The 19,091-nt window shown below is 38.6% G+C and overlaps 1 protein-coding gene across 3 annotated transcripts; it reads left to right on the top strand.

Moving 5' to 3' along the window:
• The first annotated feature begins 2,568 nt into the window (after positions 1 to 2,568).
• On the top strand, positions 2,569 to 19,083 carry LOC120717473 (RCC1 and BTB domain-containing protein 1-like). 3 transcript variants are annotated; one of them, XM_040005501.1, is made up of 12 exons: positions 2,569 to 2,702; positions 4,676 to 4,923; positions 8,950 to 9,100; positions 9,183 to 9,349; positions 10,781 to 10,939; positions 11,037 to 11,144; positions 12,528 to 12,670; positions 12,747 to 12,937; positions 14,349 to 14,475; positions 14,591 to 14,742; positions 14,954 to 15,084; positions 15,296 to 17,126. In XM_040005501.1, exons 2-12 carry the CDS (start codon positions 4,798 to 4,800, stop codon positions 15,341 to 15,343), a joined length of 1,503 nt encoding a protein of 500 aa, XP_039861435.1. In that variant the 5' UTR covers positions 2,569 to 2,702; positions 4,676 to 4,797; the 3' UTR covers positions 15,344 to 17,126. The 3 variants fall into 3 exon arrangements, with proteins under 3 accessions (XP_039861435.1, XP_039861434.1, XP_039861436.1); XM_040005500.1 differs by lacking the exon at positions 15,296 to 17,126 and adding an exon at positions 17,704 to 19,083 and having other exon boundaries at positions 2,570 to 2,702; XM_040005502.1 differs by lacking the exons at positions 14,591 to 14,742; positions 14,954 to 15,084; positions 15,296 to 17,126 and having other exon boundaries at positions 2,571 to 2,702; positions 14,300 to 14,467.
• The last annotated feature ends 8 nt before the right edge of the window (positions 19,084 to 19,091 follow it).

Here is a 19,091-nt window from a genome sequence, read left to right as displayed (position 1 = left end):
CTGGTTGATGTGCAGGCTTGGGGTAAATGTGTCAAACTTTAATCCCAATCATAGCCCTGGTCTGGAAGACTTAATGATCCCACCCCCCCGGTTGGCTGCTAACTACTTAGAGGGGTTCAGAGCTGGGGTTTGGGGTGGGGATTGGGGGGGTGGGGCTGGGGGTCACACTGGGGCTTTAAATACTGAGTGGGCTTGTTATGAGCAGCCCAGGCTTTTTTGTTTGTTTGTTTTTGGTTTTTTTTGGGACTAGCTGTTTATTACTGAACAAAACTATAGAGAGGGTGTACAGTCATGAACTAGCAGACTAGACCGAGCCACTTTAAAGATTTACAATTTCGTTGCCTTGTATCCGCATTGGATACAAGCTTATGTTTGTTGCAAGATTTTTACTTGCTAATGAAAAGTTGTTTTAAATAAAATAATAGGAGAAAAGCAACAGACAGCGTTTTGGCCTCTGATTGTTTGTATCTTTTTATAAATTTTAGATTGAATTCTTCTCTTTAAGGTGGCTCACTGATGCTTTCAACTCTTGTGCATATTAAAGACGAGAATGAGTTGAAAATCATTGTGCCTTTTGTTTTTCATTTCAACTACAGCTAGGTTTTATCGAATAGAAACGAGACTGAGTGACTGGAGAATCTCTAAATAGGGGACGTGGCTTTAGTAATGCGTAGTCTCCTTGTTGTTGGAGTTTGCCAGTAGAAATGGTCAATGCTGCTCTCTGCTGTTGGAGAGTAACTTGCTTCCCTTCTAATGTCATTCACTGAACATTGTATGACACCAATTCATCCCGACCATTTAATCCCCCCCCCCCCCCTCCTCTTGGAAAAACCACAAGCCATCATTGCCATATTTCAGTCGGGGGGGATTCTGATATCTCCTCCTCATCTTTGACCCTCAGGACATGATCTGTGTTTCTGATCCTAACCAAAATAAACTTGCTGTTTAGCCGTTGGATCTTTCGTGCTTTTGTGACTCACACATATGGTAGCTGTTTTAAGTTGTATGGGTGCGAGTTGCTTTCTGCAGGGATTCATTTGATCTAAGTGTTTGTGAGGAAGATTGAACTCCCTTTGAGCTCAGTTTTTACGTGCTCTGAATATATTTTAAAGATGAGCATCGCTTCCTTTATGTGACTTTAGCAGGCTGACCACCTTGTTATGAAAAAGCAAATGTAAAGTACTCTTTCTCCTTTCTTTGGCTTGTCCTTTTTATAGGTCAGACATTTCAGCAGCTAATTGGATGAGATTTATTTGTGGTTCGTGGCTGTCTTTCAAGTAATTTTTAGACTTTACTCTGCCACCCTAATGTAGACTATACCAGACTTTTGGCTCTGCTGTACATATTCACAACTGAAAACTAGATTAGAGGAATAAATGCCTCATTTGTGCTGTGAATGTTTCCGTTAGCCGAATCCTTACGTGAGTGTTGATGAACACATTGGCTCACTCAATGATTAACTTGGACTGCAAACACTGAATCTGGGTTTCCTGTGGAGTACAAAAAGAAGCAAAATAAGATAAGAGGCCTCCAAATGGAACATTAATCCTGCTTGACCCAGATCCAAATGCACCAAGTTAACCGCGTGGGGAATTGTTTTTTTTTTTGTTTTGTTTTTTGTTTTTTTTAGGGGGGTGAAGTACAAGTATTTTACATAACATGGTGCATTTTGGAAGAATATGTAATCAATAACTCTAAAGAGGCACACAGCAAATCTGAGAATGGATCATCTCTTGAGTGAGGATGCTAACTTCTTTCTTGACCTTTGGAAGAGCAGGCGACTAAAATGTCCACTTAGATCTGAAGGTTTTGGTTGCATTACAAAAGCTTCCTTTGCAGATCCGGGCACTCAGTTGTCTTGAAACTTTAAAAAAAAAAAAACCTGACAAAAAACAGGGAGAGACACTCAAAGTATATTTCAATGATGAGAAAATGCAATCAGAGAAAGAACGACCTTTTATTATAGAGAGGTAAGGCAAACTTTATTTTCAGAAGCTGTTTTTCCTGCTGATTCTGGTACCTCTGGGTAAAATCTGATTTTTATTTATGTAGTCTGACATAAGCAATGTACATAACTGATGTTTAAGACATTAAAGAATACAGTACTTTAAACTGTGCGTCAGGATTGTTCTTTACACTTACAAATAACAGACACAAACGCACTACTAGTCTCCCCACCGCATCAAAAAAAACAAAAAACCTCCATGAGTATAAAAATATTAATTCTGAAATTTGGGCTGCAAAAGACCAGATGTCTCCAACTTCAAATCCTAGGTGTTTATTAAGTTCTGGTTATATCCATGTTGCATTTTGGATACGGCATAAAAGAATAACTATCTAACAAAACAGTCTTATTTTTCTTAAACCTGACCAAATATTCCTCTTCGGCGAATGAATGTGAAATCTAGTGTACTACTTGGAGGTTAACTGCATACTAATCTAGCTGAAAACCACAGCTAGATTTGGTAGGAAAATGCGAGGTGGGGATAGAGGCGAAAGGGAAAAATTGGTGAAATCTGCAATCGACTGTGCTGGTCTTAGAATCACGTGACATTATTTTTCTCCTCACTTCCGCAAATAAACGCACTTGAGCACGGCGGCCACGGCAGAAAGTGAGAACGGACTGTTGTCAGCCGTTATGTGCCATGGTGAGGCGGCCAGGAGCAAGCGCCAACGGCTGTAGAAGCAGACCTGCCTAACGGGTGAGTCAACGGGAACGTATTAATGTTGTAGCTTTTTAAAAAAAAAAAAACAATCAAACTGAAATGTGTGTGTTTGTTTTTTTTTAAAAGTCTTAAACGCTAGCTGTAGCCAATTAAAAGATAAGTTAGTACCGATTTTCCCAGCGGGTGCGTCAAGTACCAGCTGCATTCACGGTGTGTTGTGATGCGTCAGCTGGACTCACTGTGCTGAGTAATGCCTTTGTTAACAATAGCAAACATTAAACAGCAAGCTGTGGTCATGTAACAGTAACTACGAGTGGTTTTAATCATTACACATGATGCAGGTGGGAGGGGGTGGGTATTTACGGGATGACGCCTGTGTTGTGTCAGAAAGGGATTTCCGGCATTTGTCAAAAATAAACAAATAAATAGTCCGTCTTTAAAGTGTAAATTACTTGTCAAGCATATCTCTTCTGAATGATACCAAGTTAGTTTTAGTCAGAAAGAACATTCATGTCATAAGGTAGACGCTTTTAACAGGGGAAAAAGGCTCTTCTATATCCTTTACTTATCCAGGGAGAAAGTGTAGCTGACATTTAAAATAGCTTTTTCAAGAGAAAGCTAGCCAAGAGGGCAGCAAAAATTGGGGAAAAAATAGAACATCACAGTTCTTTTGGGATATTTAAAGTCACCTTAAAGGTGCGGAGCAATTGTAATGTGGGTGCATAACACAGAGTCATAAAGATTATTGCAACAAAGGTCATTTCTTTATTTTATATATGACCTCTTTATAAATCCTGTTGATTACAGTCTACCAAAATAAGCAAAGATATTACACTTAAAGTTTTAGTTAGTGTTTAGCACAACACTGATTTAGCCGTGTTGTTACCAAACAAAGAACCTCTGTGACCCGGCTTACTACGCTTTTAACACCCATTTTATCAGAAAACCTTAAGACCTTGAGGATCATAAGCTGTGTTTACCCATAACCATATAAGTGAGAGTCAAAACAGCATGTGTGTGTGTGATGTCTGTGATGAATATAAAGTAGAAGATTCTCCAAAGCAGAATTATACTTTTTAAAACTTTAGAGTTAGAGTAAGCTACGGGGAAAATAAAAGTAAGGATGCAACGTTACATTTGCCCAGCTCGCAGTGTCATCTGATATCGGTTGTGAAGAGCAGAATGATAATTTTTGTAGCACTTGCTTGAATCTGAGCAAGAAGTAAAGGCAGTACACGTCATAATTCACCTTGCTGCTTCTGTGAGCAGTCACATCACCAATGAACGGTAGTGGCCTAGCTCCACTGGCATCCATATAAACTTAAACAAACAAAGCAATTATACAGAGTACAACATGTAGTGAAATGCTTATGTCCGAGCTGCGGACAGGCTGTAGACGTAGCCACGCCACTTACATTGATCAGAAAGTTTGTTAACTTGTTGCCTTAGGTCCCAAGACTCGTATGCTCTAAAGATTTCCACTGAACTTAAAGAAAGAGCATTAAACTTTGCAGCTCCTTACTCCTAGAATCAGATGCAGGCCTTTTGGTCTTGCTGAGGTTCCTGGTGCACTGATTCTTTTAAAGAATGTAGCAGATTGTTGATTAGACTCCACCTAAAGTTTTTTTTTTTTTTTTTTAAATCTCTGATATGTTTTATTTTGTTTTTTCCACCTAATGATGACCTCCTCCACTTGCACTGATGTCTCTTTGGACCTCATATTTAAAATTACAATGAAAAGCAATAAAATGTAAATTAAACACTTTGTCATGAAATAACAAGTGAATAGCCTTTATCTGGCCATAAAACTTCTGAATATGTATGAAAATGGCTGTACTTCCAAAACAGCCATTGACTCTTTTTTTTTTTTTTTTTTTTTTTTTTAACAAGCCAAAAACCCTTGACTTAAACCTGAAGCCCTTTGAATTAAAGCTACACTGAACTAACAATATATTGTGAAAAGATGATTATCTGGAAGACATTACAATTTTGCTTGTGTTTGTGTCCAGTGACTGCAGCGCTGGCAGCCTTGCCTCTTCAGACCTTCCCCCTCTCCCTGTCCCGTGTCCCACCTGTGGATTGAAGTTCATCCTTCTAGCCTGCCACCCTTGCCATATACTGTGAGGACACCATGGTGGATGTAACCAAGTGGCCCATTTTCAGCCTGATGGGGCCTCAGGAGCTCGCTTCCATACGGAAAGCATGCGTGTTTGGATCATCTGCTAATGAGGCCATCTACATTACCAATGATGATGAGGTGAGGGGTCAGAGGGAAAACAGGGTTGTGGTTGTGTTAATCAAGAGCAAGATGACTGAAAGCTTTGAAGCTTGCTTCATGTTGCATAATTGATAGTCAGATGACCTGTTGTTTTTCCACGTTTTTAGCCTTTAAGCTACATTTTATGTTTACATTATTGTAATTTCATTCAGCCTAGTGTGGATTGTTTGAGTGTCCTACCTTGAAAACAGCTGTTGGGTTCAGTTTACACCGCATTCAACTTTAATCAGTGGTAGAAGAAAACATGCTTACAGTAGGTAATCCACCACAGAGCATGCTTACACTGCATTGAATTTTTTTTTATGTCAGTGTTATTGTAGCATGATAAACAGAGACTGCCTCTCAGTAGCTGTGTGTTTTAAGCTGTAGTACTCAATATTTCTGACAATAGCTCCAGGGAAAGAACCAGATTTTTCATCTGGAGACCATAAAGAGACCCAAAAGTTAAAGAATAAATAACAATAATAACAATTTTAAATGTTGTATTGTAACAGCCTGATGTGTAAAGATTGCAGTTGAATGCTAGTGTTGAAAATCAGTTATTTGCCATTTTAAAAAAGCTCAAAACTGTTAAGACTTGCTGAAAAGTATTTATTCACATGATGTAACACAGAACAACAACAGTTGCCTCAAGGCGCTTCACCTTATATTGTAAGGTAATAAAGACCCTACAATAACTCAGAGAAAACAGAGAAACCCCCAACAATCAGATGACCCCTTTTAGCAAAGGCTTTGTTAAAAAAAAAAAAAGTTTCGGAAAGAAAAGAAGGCAGGCTTTACAGGGATATTCAGTGTATCACGGTTCACAAAGCATTCACAAGTTCTGGTGTCTGAACACTGAAAAGATGCTCCTGAAAGATGAGAATTATCTTGTAATTTTACAGCCAAAATTACAAAATAAGCTTAAAGGGTTCAAGACAGTTGTTTAAAAGGATGGATCTCTGGTCCTTTCATCCTTTTTTAATTAGTACTAAAACTTGCAGTAGCTAGCTAGATGATTTGAATTACTTTGATGTTGTTGGTGTTTTAGCTCAGTGGTTCTCCAGGATTCTGGAACCCAGCTAAGGGGTTTTAAATTTTTTTTAAAATAAAATTTATATACACAGTTTATACCGTGTTGTGTGTCGTTAACTCTTAAGATGTTGATTCCACTCCTGTGAAAGTGTTCGATTATGGTGATGCAAGGGGATCTTCACTGTGCTTACATATGCTGGATTCTGTCTATCATGGAGCACTGAGATTTATTACAAACCTTAAAGCTTTTAAGAGTCACATGCTGTACATTGCATGCTTTTTTTTTTTTTTTTTTTTTTTTTTAGAAGGGGAGAAAGAAAGAGGGAAAGAAAAACAGCTGAAAAGAGGGACGGGGGAGAAGGGCAAAAAACAAAAACCAACAGAATAAGCAGAGAAAACAAAATGCATATATCGATCACCTGTTGAGAAAGAAAAAAGAAAACAAGAAGAAGAAAGCAAGAGTAATAGAATAAACAACATCACAATGATATATATGTGATATATATGACAGTAAATACTAAATATTAAACATTATTGTGCAGCACGTAAGATCGACAGCACACAGTGTGCTTTGAGGTAGCAGCCAAAAAGGGTGTAGTTTGTGTGTGTGTGATCACCCGTGTGTACACCTGTGAGCATGGACGCGCTTGTTTTTTTAAAAGGTTCCTTCATGTAATGATCTGCTAGAGCAGCGGTCCCCAACCTTTTTTGTGCCACGGACCGGTTTATGTCCGACAATATTTTCATGGACCGGCCTTTAAGGTGCCGCGGATAAATACAACAAAATAAAACTAGTACCGGTACCGAAAAAAAGAAAATTTATTCATAACACACGTAAAAAGACCAAGGAAAACCGAGTAAACGATAAAAACGATAACAAAATAACGCTGAAAACCGATAAAAACCCTGAAAACCATACATTTCACACCTGAGCCTCAACTCTCGCGGCCCGGTACCAAACGACTCACGGACCGGTACCGGTCCGAGGCCCGGGGGTTGGGGACCGCTGTGCTAGAGGGTGTGGGGAGCCACTGCCCCGTCCTCCAGGGCATGAAGCAGGTATGGAGGAGATCAAAACTCCAGACATCCAGAGGCCCCCAGAACACAAGAGACCAAGGAAGACTAACAGAGGGGCAGCCGCGCCACTGTCCCAGTAAGAGCTGAGGAGAGTCCCAGATGAGGGCTCACTCAGCAGCCGCGGAGCAGAAGCTGGGGGGGTTGCAGTGACGCGCCCGTGAGCTCCGCCGGCAGCCAGCTGTGCCTGAGTGACCGAGCCCCAGGCCGAGAGGCCGGGGGCACCCCACCTCCGAAGTGGCCTGAGCGGGCCCCAGGCTCCAGGCCCCGATAATCGACCGCCAAGGAGTGAGCCGGTGTGTACCTGGACGCCCATCCCCGGACACAAAGAACCACCAACGCACCGATGTCCTGAGGGAGTCCGCCACCGGCAGGGGAAGTGGTGGTGGGGGGAGATAGGCCTCCAAACCTTGGAGGGCCTGAGATGTCCCCAGAGAGGTGGCGTCTGATACCCAACCTGACATATAGACACAGACATACAGGCACACACAGATACAAACATCCATTCCCACCCTCATGCTCTCATATGCACTTACTCCACACTCAACCAACGTGGAGACAGACATAAAGAGACGCTCTACACACGATCACACTCCCCAAGCGTACTCTACGAACCCGGGTCTAGGTACCCTTGCCCCTGGAGGGGGGAACTGCACCCAGACCCAGGTGGTGTACATTGCATGCTTAGGTCGGGTGATCTGCTTTGTCATTTTGAAGACTCAACCACCGATATAGTCTTATTGATAATATCTTGGTCTGTTCCCATCTTACTGACTTACATTGATCAGAAAGTTTGTTAACTTGTTGCCTTAGGTCCCAAGACTCGTATCTTCTGTGTGCTCTAAAGATTTCCACTGAACTTGGAGAAAGAGCATTAAACTTTGCAGCTCCTTACTCCTAGAATCAGATGTAAAATTAACTACATTTAAGGAACTGGTCTCACTAAATGAACTTAAAGAGACTGCAGTTCCTTCAGCCTGAAAATGTTTTGCCTGAATATTATTACCCTCGTTACTGACACTGACTTATTATAAAGACTGTTGAGGTTTCAGGCTTTATTGATGCTGAAGTTTTAGTTTTACATTTTGGTTGGTTTCGTTTTTTTTTAATCAGCTGTATTTTAGTGTAGTTAATTTGTGTGTGTGTGTGTGTGTGGGGGGGGGTTCTGTGTGTATTTGTCTGTGTTGCATAAAACGGAGTTGCATAACACACACACCTCTGTTGTTTGTACTGTTGTCTTTCTTGGCAAGGACGTGGTTGTGAGTCATATTCTCCTGGTTAAATAAAGGTTAGCTAACTAACCAACCAACTGAATAAATAAATAAGAAAAAATATTATTGTTTGGCCAGAAGAAATTCTATGTTAGTTTGTTTGTAAGGCTGCAAAAAATCACTCCTTTTGGTTTGTATCTTGGCACATTATCTAGCTCATAAGCATTAACAAATATTTGAGTCAGTCTACATTATCAGGTGATGCGAAACCCAAGCCAGCTAAATCAATGTTAAGATTTTAGGAGAAAGGGGGGTCCTTTCCCTGGCTCCTAGAAATGTGAGCACCTCTGCTTTAACACATGCTAAGTGGCTAAATCGTGGTACCACTGTGATAAGAAAAACACTTTTTAGAGGTTTGTGAATGGGAACTTTGTCAAGTGTAAAAAGATTTTTCATACCATTGTAATGAATTTAAGTCAGGAAAGAAAATGCACCTTTCTTTTAAAATGATCTTTTATATTTGTGTTATTGCACAATTAACACACATCTTCCTCTCTGCGTTGCCTGCTGGTGTTGATGTTTCTGTGTTTGTACTCTGACCCGTTCCCTACTCAGCTGACTGGCGCTGTCTGTTTAGCACTCCTTATCACCAATCAACACTGAATTCTTTTTTTCTTTTTTCCTCTCCCCCGACCTCCACACTCAGGTGTTTGTGTTTGGGCTGAACTGCAGTAACTGCCTGGGAACAGGGGACAGCCTGAGCACAATTGTACCCAAAAAACTGGACTTCCTGAGTGGCAGAAAGGTGGTTAGCCTGACTTACGGTAGTGGACCCCACATCCTGCTGGCCACAGAGGGTAGCTTAACAAAAGATGTAATCCTCCTCTTTACAGTTGGATTAAAAAGTGCAGGAGAATGACTAAACTCTTTGTATTTCAGATGGAGAGCTATTTGCCTGGGGCCATAATGGCTACAGCCAACTGGGAAATGGGACAACCAACCAAGGAGTAGCTCCAGTGCTCGTGTCTGCCAACCTGCTCAATAAGAAGGTCACAGAGGTGGCCTGTGGCTCTCACCACTCAATGGCTCTAACTGATACAGGAGAAGTGAGTTTGTAGGAGTTAAAGAAGAGAGACAAAAATAATTTACTTTTACAGCAGATTTACAGAGAGGGAAATACAGACGCCTGTTTGAAACTTTTCTAATTACACAGGTGACTCTGCTCTGACTAAAGCTGTTACCTAGTTAATGGACCCTAACACTTACCCGTATTCCAGTCACAGCTACATTTGAGCCCCCTGAGTTAAGAACCTAGAAAAATAAGCCCAGCCACAAGGAATGTATTGTGCTTCGAGTTGCTTCACACAGTTAGTGAGCTCTGTTAGATGCTGGCTGCTCAAATTTTTTTTTTTTCCCCTGTTTTTAATATGAGGGATGCAGCTATCTTGGTAGCCAGAGAGTCTGTGTATTTTTCTTGTTATACAGCTGATACAATAATCACATTTGGAACTTAATAAATCCATCATTCACTGCTGTGAACATGGCTGACATGTTCTTGCAAATCTTACAAAAAAATTAAACAAACAAAAAAACAGTAATAACCATAAAACATGAGCCAAGTCAGCTCACTCTTTGTACAGTATTTACATTTAAGGGGATAGTGTTATATTATTTAGTATAATATATTTACATTTCATTTTGTTTTACACATACTTTCATAAATGATGTTATTAAAAATAAAATATAAATGCATACGTTTGTAGTACACTAAAAATGAGATAAGGGTAGCATGACATGTTTGCTTTGATTTCAAACATTATGGAGGAGTAGGTAAAAGATTATAGGTATTGATTTGTAAATGACTTAAATAACGCGAATAACTTGAGCTTAATAGAATAGCTTTTTATTGTCACTGTTACAAGAACAATGAAAGGCAGTTTGGCATTTCTCCATGTGTGTGAAGTACACAATAGCGTAAGTATTTACACAATAACAGACAAATTTACATTTACACAAGAAAGATATGTACAAGTTATACATACATGCACATACATACATATATGTATATATACATGTATGCATCCGTACATACATACACACACATATTTCCACACATATATAATATTATACCTCATCTCTGACAGTAACCATGCAGCTCATTCTTTCTCTCTACAGTACTTTCTTTAAAGATGTAACACATTATGGGGTCGGCTTAAAAAAAGATGCGAAATGTAAAAGTGAGGTCAGAGGTCAAATGTGACATGATATTTGGATGCAAACCATAATGTGATATTTATAATTCCCATATATCATTCCTTGTATGCCTTTATGTTGTCAGTACAAACAATGTAAGCAGTAAGAACTATCATTTTAAGTAGCTTTATATTACATTGTCACTTTGACCTTAAGATAAATCTGTTGACTCGAAGGAGAAGTGAGAGGGGGTAATAACCTTTTCAAATTATTTTTAAAGTATCTGGCTTTCATAGAAAATTTCATCCTGTTCTTATTCTTAACTTTATCTTTTTGCCTGGCAGGTGTATGCATGGGGTTACAATAACTGTGGTCAAGTGGGCTCAGGCTCCACAGCGAACCAGCCCACACCCCGCAGGGTGTCCAGCTGCCTGCAGAACAAGGTGGCTGTGAGTATCGTCTGTGGTCAGACCTCATCCCTGGCAGTAGTGGATAATGGAGAGGTGATTTTTTTTTTTTTAACTTATCCTGGAGCTTTATGAAACTGTATTGGCTTACTCTCACTGAAGCAGCACTCATGTTCTCTTTTTGTCTCTCTAGGTGTACGGCTGGGGCTATAACGGCAACGGACAACTTGGACTTGGAAACAATGGGAACCAGCTCACCCCCTGTCGACTTGTTGGTCTGCAGGGTTTATGTGTGCAACAGGTGTGAGATTACACACGTCAGGTTACTGTGAAACAATTTGTATGAAGTTTTTAAAAAAAAATGACATATATTCTAATGTTTTTATATGCCTCAACTACAGCTAGATCCTGATGTTTTTGGGTTGGGCAACTCTTAGGAATGCCTTGAGGGAATTTGGCAAAAACAAGGACTCGGGAATTAACTGATTATAATCTCTAGACTTGTTTGTGTCAGAAACTCAATAATCTGTATGCTAATCATAGAAAACAAAAATCCACACATACCAGTATCTAAAATGATATATAATAACATCTCTATCCAAAATATCAAAGATTAGACCTTTTCTTATTTTTTTTTTTAAATACAGAAAAGTACTTTCATAAATAAATTAGTAAATTTTACTATTCCTCCCAAACTGCAGTGAGTTGTTTCTTTCGCTGAAACAAATGAAAATGAATTGCTGTCATATTATCGTGTTGTACAAAAGCAGTTACTACAAAATTCTATAACAAACCAAATGTCAGGAACTTACATCATTTACTAATATATTTCTTCAAATATATACTTAACTAAACTTCAACAGAAAGCAGGATATTGACCTGTTTCTGTTATTTCGCTTGTCTCCAAAATTGTCCTTGTAACTGTTTCAGTCCTTTGACTGTTCATACCGAGGCTGCTGGATTATAGCAGGCTTGGAGCTCTGGATAGTTTTAGCTTTAGCTTTGTTTTATTGGTCTTCCACCGTTGTGTCTTCCTCACTCACAGTGAAGAACTCGTCATGCATGAGTTCTGTACGAACGACTGTTTGTTGCACATGTATGAAAGACTGTACATTTTGGATTACAGTTTATATTTGCTTTTATATTTTATATATTCTTTTGTGCAGAATAAATGGCATAAGTAGCTCTATGTTAGATATGGACATTTATGCAGGGCCTGTGACTTTATTTATTTAAATTGTAGTTGGGTTTATATTCACTTGTTTTTATGTTTTGTTTTTTTTTCCTTAAATGAGCATTCTTTACAGTGATGATTTAAAATCTTAGCACTCCTGTAAAACTACTGCCAGAGTAATTATAAAACACCAGAATTTGAGTGTGATGCTGTATTTTGTCCAAAAAGGAGTGAAGTTCCCAAAATACAATATTTTACACAGGAATCTTTGTATTATTGTAGGGTCTACCTTACAATATAAAGCGCCTCGAGGCAACTATTGTTTTGATTTGGTGCTATATAAATAAAATTGAATTGAAACCACAATTAAGAGGCTGTAATAAGCACATCTGTAGTATAGAATGTATTAAAAGTGTTGCTAATAATTTGGAATTATTTTATTTATTGTAGACAAGAGTTTCAAACACTACGTTATATTGAAAATTGTTTGATTTTTTTTTTCCCCTCTAGATCGTGTCAGGATATGCACACTCCATGGCACTAACGGATGAAGGGTTGCTTTACGCTTGGGGTGCCAACACATATGGACAACTGGGCACTGGCAACAAGAGCAACCAGCTGAGCCCAGTTCAGATTCTGACTGAGAAAGAGAGGTGAGGTAAAGCGTCACACATCTAACTCATCCTGTCCCTGCACCACCATCCACTGACTTCTCTGCTCCTTTAACAGAATTGTAGAGATTGCTTCCTGTCACTCCACACACACGTCAGCTGCTAAAACCCAGAGCGGTCAGGTGTACATGTGGGGCCAGTGCAGGGGCCAGTCCATAGTGCTCCCTCACCTGACACACTTTGCCTGCACCGATGATGTCTTTGCCTGCTTTGCCACCCCCTCAGTAATGTGGAGGCTTCTTTCAGTGGGTAAGAGAATGATCTGAAAGAGTCTAAGGATAGCACTAATTATGTAGTATTACTAATTTTTGGATTTCATTCCATTAACCACAAATGTATGGCTATTGATCACTGTTTGTTTTATGAAGCTCTTTTTATTTGATGTGCAATTATAAAATGTATTGACTCCGCCCATAAAAGATAAAAACCACTGTTCTCTTCAATGTCGTCTTCTTGTGCACCTCTCCTTGGAAGTCTTACATGCCAACTTGTGTCAAACTGAACTTCACTGAAAAGTGAAAGTTGGTTCTTTGGCTATAATGTGGAGACCAAAGAGCAGTTTTCATTTGGAAAGTCCAATCTTGAAGTCAACGCATCTCTGGCTTGTATTACGAAACAAGTTCAGCACACCCAGGCTTTCATTCCATTATCTGGCTTTCCTTATCCCAACACTTGGAATCAGGCTAAGCGGTCACACAAAGGTGGTTCACAACTAGGTAAATCAACCCTAAAGATGTAATGTAAAGACATTTTAGTTAACAAAAAATACAAATAAAATATAGACTTTTGGAAAAAATGAAATGATGTTGTGAACTTTGAAAACTAAATTTTTAAAAAAAGACTAAAACTAACACTCAAACTAATAAAAACTAAAGTAAACATTTTTAGCTTTCTAAAGTGAAACAGGAAAACTTACTGTGTAGCAGGTTATCTCTACAGTGTAAGCTGGCAATGTATCCTGGAAAGAAGTAAACTGCCTTAAATAATACAGAGAACCCAGAGTTAACCCTGAGGTTAGCTGGATAAGACCAAATCCTACTTCCTAGTCAGGCTTCTGGTTAGAAAAGTGACCGAGGGAATTCTTTGTCCCGATGTGATTTTATTTTATTTTTTTTCAGCGTCACATTTGAAGGGATGCAGTGTGCATCCCAGATAGCTCCAGGCAAGTGGTAAGAATGGGGCTTCCAGTGTGAGCACGAAGATGACCTTGAAGGGTACAACAACCATATTTAAATTAGGTATGGGTTTTGTGGGAGGAGTCAAAAAAGTTTTGCTCTCACTACATATGCACGCTGTTTAAAAAAAACAAAAAACTTAAAACTCTTTAATTTATTTTATTTAACTAGAGAACACCTTACAACGTTTTTTGTTGTCCTTGTCCATTTTTTTAAAAGTGTAATGCTGGCCTCGAACTAAAAATGAGCATATATTTATCAAAAAGTAATAAAAGTTTCAGTTTCAACATGTGTAATGCTGTCTTTGTCTTGTCTTTGTCTACCAAATATAGGGTTTAAAGGTTCTGAAAATCTTTCAGTGTTTTCTACACAGCTTCCCACCTTTTTGGAAGTGGGATTGGTCTCATTGCTATAGTTGTTATCTTTCTGTTGCCAGAGCTTGAGTGTTGTGGGACCTGTATGTGTGCCGTTTTTTCCCCCTCCAGAACACGATGACTTCTTGACTGTGGCTCAGTCTCTGAAAAAGGAGTTTGACAACCCAGAGACAGCGGATCTCAAGTTCTGTGTTGATGGAAAATACATCTATGTCCACAAAGCAGTTCTCAAGATCAGGTTTGAATTTAACAGCCAAGCTGGTTTATCGGGTTATGGGAGTTGTAAACCGTTTAAAAAGAAGCACGCAGAAATGGTTCTTGTAACACCTGTGTCTGTATCGTTTGCTGTGCAGGTGTGAACATTTCAGATCAATGTTCCAGTCTCACTGGAACGAAGACATGAAGGAGGTGATTGAAATAGACCAGTTCTCGTACCCTGTGTACCGCTCGTTTCTGGAGTTCCTCTACACAGACAGTGTGGAGTTGCCTCCCGAGGATGCTATTGGTCAGTCCCACATACACTTCACCACATGATCTCTGAGTGATTTCAGTACTACCCATTGACCTAGTATCAGTGATATTGGTAACAACGATATCTATTTGTCATGAGTTTATTACTTTTTTGTATTTTTATTTATTTCTGTGAAAGGGACTACAACTAAAAGTTCTTGAATATAATCATAATTCCAGTCCTGTGTGGTTCTGTGTGGGCTCAGGGCTCCTGGATCTGGCCACCTCCTACTGTGAGAACCGCCTAAAACGCCTGTGTCAGCACATTATCAAGAGGGGAATCACCGTCGAAAATGCTTTTTCTCTGCTGTCTGCCGCTGTGCGCTATGATGCAGAGGTTAGTCTACCAACTATCAGCTGCATGTGTGATAATATGCAAATGTCCTTGAAAGCTCTTTTTACTTTAACACATGTAAAATTGATACTTTAGATTAAATCACAGAAAAAATGCTGGCTCCCTTAGTTCTGTTTTGTGAAAATCTTTGTTTTCTAAATAAGCTTATTCACTCCTACTGAGAATGCAGTAAGAAGGTTGATTTCACTCACAGGTCTGTACAGCCAGTATGATGCTACAGCCAGCAGCCTGTTTTGCATAAATAATGCAAACAAGAGGGAAACTATTAGCCTGTCTGTACAGAGGTAATAGAACGTATTTGTTAGCATAGGTTTCAATTTCAAAGCCAGACATGGCCGTCTGGAACTTTTAATAGGACCTACCAATAAAGTCTGAAATTCATTTTATTATGACTTGTGTGCTGTTAATTACATTTACATTAGCATTAATATGAAATCCTGAAAATGCTCCCACACTTCTTTAATCAGTTAGGCTACAAATTAGACAGAACATAAATGCTAAAGCATCTGGTTTTCCAACAGTAGCTGTCACCGTCACTGTGAGTCACACATATGTGAACCTGACAGACACCACAGGCAGGTGAACCTTATGTGCAGGAAAATGACTCAAATCAGGCAGTGATTCACATTAGGTAGTGATGCTAGCAAGCTTAAACAGTGGGGGGAAAAGTGGTGGATAAATATAGACAATGAATGTATTTGGGCTGGTATTTAAAGCACTTTCTTCGGCTTACTGACCTCTCAAAAGAATTTTATACTACAAGCCACATTATTAACCATTCACACACACATTATTATCAAGCTAATTCTTTATATAATTGCTTTGTTGCAATTTGCAGTATGTTGTCCAAGGAAAAGTCAGTGGGAATTGAACTACCCACTTTTTCTTCCCCCAATAATGGGTGGTGTTGGTGTTGTTGTTGTTGTTGTTGTTGTTGTTGTTGTTGTTGTTGTTTTAAAAAAAAATCTTCAACACAAAAAAAACAAATCCAAAAAAGAAAAGAAAATTGTCTCAAAGTTGTGTTTAATCCATCAATGTAACAAATTAATAACGCTGCATAGTTAAATGCAGTGTTAGTAATGATTAATGATGAATTATTCTTAAGTATAGTTAAACTATTCCAACCAAAGTTTTTCATAAAGTTGAAAAACGAGTCTCCAGAGCCTTTTATTGTGCTTTAGTGCTCATCCCAAAAGTTGCATTTTTCTGTACTGCCAGTCACAGTGAAACTGCCTCTGCTTGTAGTGCATATGTTTGGTATAATTTTACTATAAACTTTTCATAGTTTATACTATTCTGCTATTCAACTGTCGTTTTATTTTACCAATATAAATGTCATAAAGACTGTTCTTCCTTACCAACTTACAGAAAAAATATGTATCAAAATTTTCAGGCCTGTGTAACCTTATAACAATGCAGCCGAGTCTAACTTATTATTTTTATAAATCACTGTTCAAACTTTCAAGAGAAGTGTAGAGGAAAATAAAATACCTGGAAGTTAGACAAAGTTAGGCCACTCAGTAATATGGCCCTCACCCTGAAAAGTACAGTGTACTTACTGTTTCTTTGTTTCCAGTAAAAACCTAAATTGTTATCCCCTTAATCATTTGTCCCTTCTTTTAAGTATTTGTGGTTAAATATAAAATTCTAATTTCAAATAAAATCCACTAAAATTTTGATTCATTTTTTTTTTTCAGCAAGCGTTTGTTGAGCCTAGAGAGTCAATTGTGCTTTTGTGTTTTTGCAAAAATACTAAGCTGCAGTATTAAAATGAAGAATTTTTTAATTTCATACCTCAGTTCTTCATGTTCTTATGAAGGACTTCATGACTGCATGCATGAATGATTGAAATCTTTCATTCTTGAAGCTCTTTAAAGATTCAAAGCTTAAAAGTAGATTTTGCTCTTGCTGGGGTGAAAAACTTTTTGTTTTGTTTTTTTGTTTGTTTTTTCAGAACAAATATGTTTGAGGCAGCAGAGAAAAGATAAAGTAACTTTGTTAAAACATTGACCTTAAAAAAAAAACAGTTAATGAAAACACCCACCAGTCCTGATTGGTGGATGACCAGCTCCACCTGCTGATCCGCAGCTGCCTCTGTAGTCATTTTCACACATGCACTGCAGCCCTGATTTGATCTTTTATCCAACAGAAGTGAGAATGCATGACGCAGTCAGACTCAACATTAATCTGCTTTTAACCCACCAGCTCAGCAATACAAAGACTATTTGATGTCATATTGTACCGACATGTCAGCAGGGCTACTAATAGTCTGATGCATCCACCACTACAGAGTGGGCATCATGTGTGCTGCCTCCTTCCTCCTGCACCCTTCATGCATCCACTCCGTCTCCCTCACCTAACAACACTAAGTTACAAGTAGTGAATAAAACACATCTGATGCAGACTGTTGGCAGCTGTGTGCTACATGAGAAAAAAGCAAACCATGTGTGAGCAACTGGGGCTTAGAACAGTGGAACTGGGAGGATCACCAGGATGCAGGAAGCTGGGTCAGCACTACGAGACACTCAGACTGTCTGTTGTTGGAGCGTTTGACCAAGTTGAAGAACAGTTTATTTATTTGTTCTCTTCTCTGTCACTCAGGACCTTGAAGAATTCTGCTTCAAATTCTGCGTAAATCACCTGACTGAGGTGACTCAGACTGCTGCTTTCTGGCAAATTGACGGTAATCTACTCAAAGATTTCATTTGTCGAGCCAGTCGCTGCGGAGCCTTCAAAAATTGACCACGTCTCAAGGTACTAATTTGGGCTGATGCAAAACACACGGCTGGACTCCAGGAAGGATTTTGCCTAATACATCGTTACCATCAGATGGAGATTTGCACATAATTTCAGTAGAAATCCTTAGATTTATCATCACTGTCAGATTTGTGGTTCATCTTCTTCCAGATTACTGAAATGACTAAAATCAGAGCTGTAAGGTTGCAGCATTGTTCCATAATGCTGTTACAGTAGCTGTTTCCAACAGTGCCTGACTTTTAACTTACACATTGTGTAAAGTAGGAGCTCAGATTAATTGAGAGACATGACAATGCTTGAACTTATTTGTTTTGAACTAAAACTATTCTTGCCAGTTGCCTGTGATGGCTTTACTATTTCTAGTATTCTGTTTAAGTGACCAAGTTACTTGTAGATTTTGCATGTGTACTTTCAGGATGAGTTTACTTCTCTTTACTATAAGAGGTCATCATAGTTTGGATATCATTTAGATTGAATGGTTTGAAGTATGAGAATCTAAACTTTTTTTTTTTTTTTAATCCTTACAGTATTTAAAGACAGGACAATGAGCCTTAAAGGCTTGATTAGATCTGTGTAGGTCAACTTCAAGGCTTCCAGTTTTCTGTTTAGATTGTAAGATGGGAACTTGGGTTTAATCTTTACAATTTTTTGCATTTCATTCTTGATCATCAGATTCCATGTTAGATTGAATTATTATAAGCCGCTAAAGCACCATAATTTATATTTACAGACAGTTAAACATGCCTGGTTGTCAGTTCACACAAACCAGAAACGTATGAATCCGGTTTAAGGCATGTGACCTTTCTTAGATTTCAGTCTGTATGTTGAAAAGAGAATTTTACAGTATAAGCATTTATAAAGTGGTTTTTGTAACTTCTGCACTACTGCTGTGAATATTTTTGAAAGATATTTGAAACTGAGGGTTATAAAGTGCCAGTTAAATTATCTAACCTATGCAAATAAATAAAAACACCTTGATCATCTTATCTGTAAACTTCTCAATGAGACAAAATGGAGAAAGAAAACGGTTTGGTTTTTTTTTTTTTTTTTTTTTTTTTTAAATCATAGTAAAGTCAAAACAGCACATCAGGTTTTTCTTTGGGGTGCCAGTAAACTAGAACATGTTAACACTTTCTGCAAAAATGAAAAATATAAAATGATGAGTATGGGGAAAAAAAACTGCTCAAGTAACTTAACTTCAAGTGATTAATCCAACACATCTCTGGCATACT

The sequence above is a fragment of the Simochromis diagramma genome, unplaced genomic scaffold, assembly GCF_900408965.1.
Source record: "Simochromis diagramma unplaced genomic scaffold, fSimDia1.1 OVJJ01000501.1, whole genome shotgun sequence".
Lineage (NCBI taxonomy): Eukaryota > Metazoa > Chordata > Actinopteri > Cichliformes > Cichlidae > Simochromis > Simochromis diagramma.
Note: the sequence above shows the minus strand (reverse complement) of the source record. Positions and strands in the feature narration are given on the sequence as shown.

What these genes read in the sequence shown, in the direction of transcription:
- LOC120717473 (XM_040005500.1), top strand. Translation starts at nt 4,798, where the DNA reads ATGGTGGATGTAACCAAGTGGCCCATTTTCAGCCTGATGGGGCCTCAG. An exon ending in CAGTAGTGGATAATGGAGAG is followed by an intron (nt 10,940 to 11,036) that starts GTGATTTTTTTT and finishes TTGTCTCTCTAG; the next exon opens with GTGTACGGCTGGGGCTATAA. An exon ending in GCCTCCCGAGGATGCTATTG is followed by an intron (nt 14,743 to 14,953) that starts GTCAGTCCCACA and finishes GTGTGGGCTCAG; the next exon opens with GGCTCCTGGATCTGGCCACC.